Here is a 9,310-nt window from a genome sequence, read left to right as displayed (position 1 = left end):
CTTCTCATTGATTTAGTCTATTCCCAGGTGGCTGAAAAGGCAGGAACTGTGAACTGAAAACTTCATCTGGCATCACATTTTCTCTAATTGTCTCTCGAACACTCGCCGGTAAGCCAGTGCTTGCTAGAACTCTCTAGAGCCAGGTTGCGCTCTCAGCCTACAAGAAAAGTCTGGGCTGAAACAAAGAACAGAAGGATGGATGGGGACAGAAAATCCCCCTAAATGTGAGAAAAGAAGCCATTATTTCTGAGGCCAGGCCTTGAAACCGAGACACTTGTCTGGTTCACTTGTTTCTTTCTTTTTGTTGTTTTTTTTTTTCAGAGACAGGGTCTCGCTATGTCACTCAGGCTGGAGTACAGTGGTGCCATCATAGCTCACTGCAGTCTCGACATCCTGGGCTCAAGGGATCCTCCTGCTTCAGCCTCCCAAAGTACTCAGATTACAGACTTGAGCCACCACTCCCAGCCCCATGTGTTTCTTGGACAGTCCTTTGCAGAAAACTGTGGAGACTTATGGACCAGGGCCCAGCTGCCTTCAAAAGATGGTTGGGGTGCCTTTACAAGTGAGAGGCTATATACAGGAATCTGCAATTTAGGCTTACAAATTGGCATTTCTAGAAGTCAGTGTGCCTTTAGATTATATATAAAAGACAATTTGAAACCAATTAAGGCAGTCACTTAATATGTCATATCAGGGCCGGGTACAGTGGCTCATGTCTATAATCCCAGCACTTTGGGAAGCCAAAGTGGGAGGATCCCTTGAGGCCAGGTATTCAAGACCAGCCTGGGCAACATAATGAGATCCCCGTTGCTACAGAAAAATTTTAAATTAGCTGGGAATGGTGTCACGCACCTGTAATCCCAGCTACTCAGGAGGCTGAGGCCGGAGGGTCCTTTGAGCTCAGGAATTGGAGGCTTCAGTGAGCTATGATCATGCCAGTGCACTCCAGCCTGGGTGATGGAGCGAGACCCTGTCTCTCTTAAAAAAAAAAAAAAAAACAAGAAGGCAGGCTGGGCTCAGTGGCTCACTCCTGTAATCCCAGCACTTTGGGAGGCCTAGGCGGGTAGATCACCTGAGGTCAGGAGTGTGAGACCAGCCTGGCCAACATGGCGAAACCCCATCTCTACTAAAAATACAAAAATTAGCTGGGTGTGGTTGGACGCGCGTGTAGTCCCAGTTACTGGGGAGGCTGAGGCAGGAGAATCACTTGAACCCAGGAGGCAGGGTTGCAGTGAACCAAGATTGCACCACTGCAGGGAGGTGAAGGTTGCAGTGAGCCAAGATTGTGCCACTACATTCCAGCCTGGGTGACAGATCAAGACTGTCTCAAAAAAAAAAAAAAAAGTGTATCAGGATTTTCTTGAATATTACTTTGAACAGGCTAGTAACTACTCAGCCATTTTCATGTAATTTTTGGTGAGTCCTGTTCCTGTAAGACCTAATGAGGAGTGTCCTTGGATATCAGAGGACAAAGCCTGTGACTTACAGGGTTTGTGAGAGACTGAGTCACAAAGGAAGCACAGAGGCACTAGAAAAAGTCTGAGGTCGGCCAGGCGCGGTGGCTCACGCCTGTAATCCCAGCACTTTGGGAGGCCAAGGCAGCTGGATCACGAGGTCAGGAGATCGAGACCATCCTGGCTAACATGGTGAAACCCCGTCTCTACTAAAAACACAAAAAATTAGCCGAGCATGGTGGCGGACGCCTGTAGTCCCAGCTACTCGGGAGGCTGAGGCAGGAGAATGGCGTGAACCCGGAAGGCGGAGCTTGCAGTGAGCCGAGACTGCACCACTGCACTCCAGCCTGGGCGACAGAGTGAGACTCCGTCTCAAAAATAAAAATAATAAAAAAAAAGTCTGGGCTCTTAGGCTGGGTGTGGTGGCTCAGGCCTGTAACCCTAACACTTTGGTAAGGCTGAGGCAGGTGGATCACTTGAGGCCAGGAGTTTGAGACCAGCCTGGACAACATGGAGAAACACCATCTTTACAAAAAATACAAAAATAGCCAGACATGGTGGTGGGCACCTGTAATTCCAGCTACTTGGGGAGCTGAGGCAGGAGAATCATTTGAACCTGGGAGATGGAGGTTGCAGTGAGCCGAGATCGCGCCACTGCACTCCAGCCTGGGTGACAGAGTGAGATCTGTCTCATAAAAAACAAAAAGAAAGAAGAAGAAGAAGAAAAATATGGAATCTTTTGTCCCAGTAAAGTAATGCAGGTGGAATCCTGACACCTGTTACGAAAGCTTTGTCATCTAACTTGCTCAGAGATTGCTCTTGTTTTAGTGTTTAAAAAAAAAAAAAAAATTATAGAGACAGGGTCTCACTATGTTGCCCAGGCTGGTCTTGAACACCTAGCCTCAAGCGATCCTCCCACCTCAGCCTCCCAAAATTCTGGCATTACAGGGCGTGAGCCACTGTGCCTGGCCAGAGACTACTCTTGAATTTACGAAATCAAGACAAAACCAGCTTTTAAAAATCACCCTGAAGATAGGCCACCGTCTGTGTTTGTTGCTGAGAATAGGGTATATTTTTTTCCCCCTCAGGTCAGAACTGTTTGGATTTTCACCGTTCACTTCTTTCCATCCATCCTCCAGGTCCCCTTGCAGAAAGAGCTCTGCGGCATACAGTGGCCACAGCGGGCCAGGTGCTCGCCAATCGATCGCACCTCTCAGCAGTGGGCAGGAGGCGCTAATTAGACTCTGAGTAGCTGTTGCAGCTGCACAGAAAGTGCTGGACAGCACAAGCTGAACCCCAAGCACCATGGCCGTCTGCTGTAGGAAAAACCGTAGCAGGAGATAAATACGTATCCCTGTCTCTCTCGGAGCCAAGAGCAGAGCGACTAATTCCCACCGTATGTTGAACTGCAAATCAGATATCTTGCTCTCCCCTCGCAGAAGGAAGCCTGTCCATCACAGATGTGAATCTGTTGGTTGACCAGGTTTATTGAGACGTAATTCACAGACCATACAATGCACCCATTAAAGAGTACAACCCCGGGGCTTTTAGTGTATTCACAGAGTCACCGCCATGGATCGTAGAACCCCAAAAAGAAACACCGTAGGCCAGGTGCGGGGGCTCATGCCTGTAATCCCAGCACTTTGGGAGGCCAAGGCAGGCAGATCACTTGAGGTCACAAGTTCGAGACCAGCCTGGCCAACATGGTGAAACCCTGTCTCTACTAAAAATACAAAAATTAGCTGGGCAAGGTGGCAGGCACCTGTAATCCCAGCTACTCAGGAGTCTGAGGCAGGAGAATCACTTGAATCCCGGAGGTGGAGGTTGCAGCGAGCCGAGATCACCCCCACTGCTTTCCAGCCTGGGTGACAGAGCAAGACTCCATCTCAAAAAAAAAAAAAAAAAAAGGTGGCAGACGATCTGAGGCTCTCCCATCCCTGGCAAGCAGACCTCTGGTCCCTGGGCAGCTGTCGTTTTAGGATACCTGGGATTTGTCTGAACCCAGTATGGTGAGACTCGCAGACCCAGAAATGACCATCAGGAAGGAAGAAGTTTATATTCACAGTCCTCTGGAAGCAGGAGGCAGGGCACACCACACAGGAGCCACACGGGGAAGCACCAGGGTCCGTTGGGGGACAGGGGAAAATATGGACAGGAATCTTCATTGTGGTTTCCTGGGGAACAAATGGACCAGGCAGGGTGAGCAGGCTCAGGATGGGACCCCGAGGTGATGAGGGCAGCGGGACCACGGCCAGGAGTGTGACAGCCCCATAAAGGAGGCAACTGGGGGTCTGAGCTCTGCATTGGCTGCAGACCGTTTACTATTTCTAGAAACTGGCCAGTCCTGGGAGGGGCTATGCGTCCATGCTCAGCAAAGCCCCAAGAGGTCAAAGCATCACAAATACGGAATAAAGGACATAATCAATGCAGCGGGTCTGTGGCAGGGCCACTGACTCATGTCTTGACCCGTCAGCTATTTCAGTGGCCACACGTGTTCCAGGAAGACTGTATTTATGACTGTCCACCTCTTATTCTATTTCCTTTTGTTTCATTTTTTTCAGAGTCTTGCTCTGTCACGCAGGCTGGAGTGCAGTGGGGCAATCATGGCTCACCACAGCCTTGAACCCCAGGGCTCAAGCGATCTTCCCACCTCAGCCTCCCAGGTAGCTGGGACTCCTGGCACACACCAACATGTCTGCCTAATTTGTTGTTGTTGTTTTTTAAGAGACGAGATCTCACTGTGTTGCCCAGGCTGGTCTCTAACCTGGTGTCCCCTGGTCATGACCCCAACATGTGAAAACTTCAGTGTCTTCTAAATCATGAAAGGAAGATTTACATCTGTTCCCATAGATTTAGCATTACCAATAGTTTATTAAAATTCTTTGGAATCAGCATTTCTTTCCTTCCTTCCTTCCTTCCTTCCTTCCTTCCTTCCTTCCTTCCTTCCTTTTCTTTCTTTTTGCCATCAACTTGATTTTGGGAATTGGCATTGCTTTACATGCTGTTTTTTTGTTTTGTTTTGGTTTTTTTTTGAGACAGGATCTTACTCTGTCACCTAGGCTGGAGTGCAGTGGCATGATCTCGGCTTACCACAACCTCTGCCTCCCAGGCTCAAGCAATTCTCCTGCCTCAGCCTCCTGAGTAGCTGGGATTACAGGTGTGCACCACCACTGCCAAGCTAATTTTTGTATTTTTAGTAGAGACAGGATTTCACCATGTTGGCCAGGCGGGTCTTGAACTCCTGACCTTAAATGATCCACCCCCCTTGGCCTCCCAAAGTGTTGGGATTACAGGTGTGAGCCACCGTGCCTGGCCAAATGCTGTTTTTAGTGACTTTTTCTTCTATGGACTATTGTGCTAGAGCAGAATTCATCTGATTTCAGTCAGGACCTCAGTCCACAAGCAACCATGTGTCAGCCGTGCCAGGATGCTGCTGGGCAAAGGATACATCTCGGGTTTTGCACCGTATTTGTACGTTTAGGTCATAATCGTCTGGGTGGAGTTGTTGGACAGAAATGGCAGGAAATGCCTGTCCTGGACCGTGTCGCCTTTGGTTCAGGATTCCTGTTTTTTTACAGACGTGTTGCTTTGTGAATTACATCGTCAACTGCTTTGTCTCCTATAATAATAGGAATTGTTAGTCATGTATTATCATGATGTCAGAATGTTTCTGGCCACTGAACAAATGTCATCCTCGCTGTGCTGGGCCGTGGAAAGAATGAACAGCGACTGAGTATGTGTGCGATGTGCTGTCACACAGCTTAGTGGCTGATGTCTTAGTCAGCGAGAATTCTTGGCTCCTCTGCCAGAAAATCTCTAACACACACCCACTTGCACGTTAACAATCACCTTCAATTTACAGCTAAATTAAAAGTTGCTCAGAGGCCGGGTGCGGTGGCTTAAGCCTGTAATCCCAGCACTTTGGGAGGCCGAGGCGGGCGGATCACCTGAAGTCGGGAGTTCGAGACCAGCCTGACCAACGTGGAGAAACTATGTCTCTACTAAAAATACAGAATTAGCCTGGTGTGGTGGTGGGGAGCCTGTAATCCCAGCCACTCGGGAGGCTGAGGCAGGAGAATCACTTGAACCTAGGAGGCAGAGGTTGCGGTGAGCCGAGATGGCGCCATTGCACTCCAGCCTGGGCAACAAGAGCGGAAATCTGTCTCAAAAAAAACCAAAAAAACAAAAAAACAAGTTGCTCAGAATGCTGAATCCTGTCCCAGGAGAGCTGCTGTGAGTACATTTTCCACTAGGGCAAGCTCTGCCCACCCCATGGTTTATAACTCCATGTTCCCAAGAAAGAGACTTCCAGCTGCTCTCTTTCTGTAACATAGACAAACCAGTGGTATGTCAGTACCTAGGAGCCAGGAGGCCACTGGACAGATTAGATTTCTTTTTTTTTTTTTTTTTTTTTTCTTTTTTCTTTTTTTCTTTTTTTTTTTTCAGATGGAGTCTCACTGGTGTTGTCCAGGCTGGAGTGCAGTGGCATGATGTCGGGCTCACTGCAACCTCTGCCTCCCGGGTTTAAGTGATTCTCCTGCCTCAGCTTCCCAGGTAGCTGGAATTACAGTCGTTCCCCACCATGCCCAGCTAATTTTGTATTTTTAGTAGAGATGGGGTTTCATCATGTTGGCCAGGCTGGTCTCAAACTCCTGACCTCAGGTGATCCACCTGCCTCGGCCTTCCAAAGTGCTGGGATTACAGGCATGAGCCACTGCACCCAGCCTGACAGATCAGATTTCTATTTTTCTTCTCTCTTCTCTTCTCTTCTCCCCTCCTTTCTCCTCCCCTCCCCTCCCCTCTTCTCTTTTTTTTGAGATGGTCTCGCTCTGTCGCCCAGCCTAGAGTGCAGTGGCGCGATCATAGCTCACTGCAGCCTTGAACTCCTGGGCTCAAGCGATCCTACTGCCTCAGCCTCCCGAGTAGCTGGGACTACAGGTGTGCACCACTGTGCCCAGCTAATTTTTTATTTTGTGTAGAAACAGGGTCTTGCTATGTTTCCCAGGCTGGTTTTGAACTCCTGGCCTCAAACGATCCTTCCACCTCTACCTTCCAAAGTGCTAGGATTACAGGCATGAGCCACCACGCCCAGCCCAGATTTCTTTTTAATGCTACTCTTTGTCCTTATCTGGGCAGAGCTTGAAGATACAATTTTATAAAATGTAAGAATAAACTAGCCAAGTAGCCCATCTCAACTACACTTGTCAAGTAGGAGGGGAAAACTGAACCTAATGAATGATAGTTGAGCTTTATTTATTTTATTTTATTTTATTTTATTTTATTTTATTTTTGAGGCAGAGTCTCACTCTGTCGCCCAGGCTGGAGTGCAGTGGCACGATCTCCACTCACTGCAACCTCTGCCTCCCGGGTTCAAGCAATTCTCTGCCTCAGCCTCCCGAGTAGCTGGGATTACAGGCATCTGCCACCACACCCTTCTAATTTTTGTGGGGTTTTTTTGTTGTTTTTTGTTTTTTTAGTAGAGACGGGGTTTCACCATCTTGGTCAGGCTGGTCTTAAACTCCTGACCTTGTGATCCACCCACCTTGACCTCCCAAAGTGCTGAGATTACAGGCGTGAGCCACCGCGCCCGGCCATAGTTGAGCTTTATTAAGAGTTGCATCTTGGGAGGCCCAAAGCAGGAGGACCACTTGAAGCCAGGAGTTCAAGACCAGCCTGGGCAACATAGTGAGACCCCCATCTCTCTACAAGAAAATATTTTAAAATTATACAGCACACCTATAATCCCAGCTCCTCAGGAGACTGAGGCAGAAGGATTGCTTGAGCCTAGGAGTTTAAGGCTGCAGTAAGCTGTGGTCGGCCACTGCACTCCAGCCTGAGCTAGAGTGAGACTGTCTCTAAAAATAATAATAATTAAAAGAGTTGCATCTTTCCATGAGCAGGTGAGCTTATCCGCGGGCACATGTATCCTATGATCTGAACCCTTAAATTAATGAACAGATGGGTGTAGACAACTCTTTGCAGCCCCTGTTGATGTTGGATTGGTTTATAATCACGGTGTGGAACAGAATCGGAGCCTCAGGTCTGCTTCGATGGTAGAATTCTATTCGAGTCCTGATGACCAGGGGCGGCTAAACACCGTGTCTTGCCATCTCTGGGTCTTAGAGTCACCCTAACATCTGATCTCAGATTAATTATCATCACGTGCGAGGTTTTGGCATGAAGCGCGCCAGGCGCACAGTTTCATGATCTTAGACTATTTACAGCAAACTGAAACAGCTCACTTGGTTTTTACACCCTGCAAAGACCAAGGGAGAGCCTAGAGGGTTTTTTTTTTTTTTTTTCCCCTGTTTTATTCTATCAAAGCAGCAAATACTGTGCAATTTCCACAGTAAATGGTCACAGTGGGGACCAATATCCTGCCCTCCAGACCCGCTGCTTCAGCCAATACAGCAAGGGAAGACGCAGCTCTGTTTTCTAGAAGGATCCCACCGAGGCATAAAAACGGCGCAGCCCAGCCTGGCACCGCGCCGGGTCCCGGAGCCCTGGGCGCGAACATGGGGAATGCTCACTCCAAAAGCGGGGACAGGCACGGCACGCTCCCCGGCCGCCCCGAGCTGTCTTTTTACGGCTCTTTCCCCAGGAAATGGAGTGAGAACGTCTTCTTGGATAACGAGCTGCTGACCTCCAAGATCCTGTCCGTGCTGCGGCCGCAGTCGGAGCGGGGCTTCCGCGCGGGCGACCTCCGCTACCCGACCCACTTTCTCAGCACCAACTCTGTCCTTGCCTCTGTCACAGCCTCGCTCAAGGAGAACCCCCGGGGCACCCTCCTGTCCGATGGCAGCCCGGCCCTGTCCAGGAATGTCGGTATGACGGTCTCTCAGAAAGGGGGTCCCCAGCCAACACCGAGCCCGGCTGGCCCTGGGACGCAACTCGGGTAAGCCGGAGTCCTCTCCCTGCCCTCGGGTGGGTGGCGTTCCCCGGGGAGCTGTTGACAGCCTCCCCAGAGGGAGACCCGGACTTAGATCTGTGTGAATCCACACGGCAGCCCCTGTGCCAAGCAGAGAAATTCCCATTAACGCTTGCTTCCTGGATCCACGCCTTTTTGCAAAAACGATGTGTCCCGGGGTATATTCGATGTGACCCGGGGTGTATTCAACCCCTGGTGGAGCCAGTTTGCCTAGTGGCGTCAGGGGATCCTTGGACTCGCTCCTTAGGCCAGGCTCCTTACTCAAGGTGATGCTCAAAGTCCTGCTGGGTGTGTGTGGAGGTGGCGTCCCATTATCTGTGCCTTACCTCGTTTTATAGGACTTCAAAGTGGTTGCCTTGATAATGCCGCAGCGGTGTCCGAGTACAAAGTGATGCTAGAAGCTGATATGTTTGTGGTGGCTATTCCATGAGTTTGTGGGAAAGGGAATAGATTATCTTTTTTCTCTGAGTAAGGACTGCCCTCCCACCTTTGACCATGAAGCCATTTCCACTTAACTCCTGGTAGACAGGATCCTAGGGGCCCCAAGTGGGCTCCAGTGGTCTGTCAAGGACGCTGCAATCCACACCCCATTAGGATGTAACTAAACATTGAAGGAAGTTACTATGGAAGAAATCCTGATGTGACATTGACAGATAATCTCCCCCGCCCCTGCTTTTTTTTTTCTATAGACAGAGTCTCACTCTGTCGCTTAGGCTGGAGTTCACTGGCACAATCTCAGCTCACTGCAATCTCCACCTCCCGGATTCAAGTGATTCGCCTGCCTCAGCCTCCCAAGTAGCTGGGATTACAGGCACCTGCCACCACGCCCGGCTAATTTTTGTATTTTTAGTAGAGACGGGGTTTTGCCATGTTGGGCAAGCTGGTCTCGAACTCCTGACCTCAGGTGATCTGCCTGACTTCGGCCTCC

At 49.6% G+C, this 9,310-nt stretch overlaps 1 protein-coding gene across 1 annotated transcript in view; it reads left to right on the top strand.

The window, feature by feature from the left end:
• The window catches only part of ARHGEF18 (Rho/Rac guanine nucleotide exchange factor (GEF) 18), a 150,794-nt gene that overhangs the window by 97,831 nt on the left and 43,653 nt on the right, over positions 1-9,310 (top strand). The window contains exon 11 of the mRNA XM_011982062.1: positions 8,211-8,349. Within this exon, the coding sequence (XP_011837452.1) occupies positions 8,211-8,349 (139 nt within the window). The remainder of the gene's footprint in view (positions 1-8,210; positions 8,350-9,310) is intronic.

The sequence above is a fragment of the Mandrillus leucophaeus genome, unplaced genomic scaffold, assembly GCF_000951045.1.
Source record: "Mandrillus leucophaeus isolate KB7577 unplaced genomic scaffold, Mleu.le_1.0 Scaffold234, whole genome shotgun sequence".
In the NCBI taxonomy this organism is placed as follows: Eukaryota; Metazoa; Chordata; class Mammalia; order Primates; family Cercopithecidae; genus Mandrillus; species Mandrillus leucophaeus.
The sequence above is the reverse complement of the archived record's forward strand: the minus strand, read 5'-3'. Positions and strand labels throughout refer to the sequence as shown.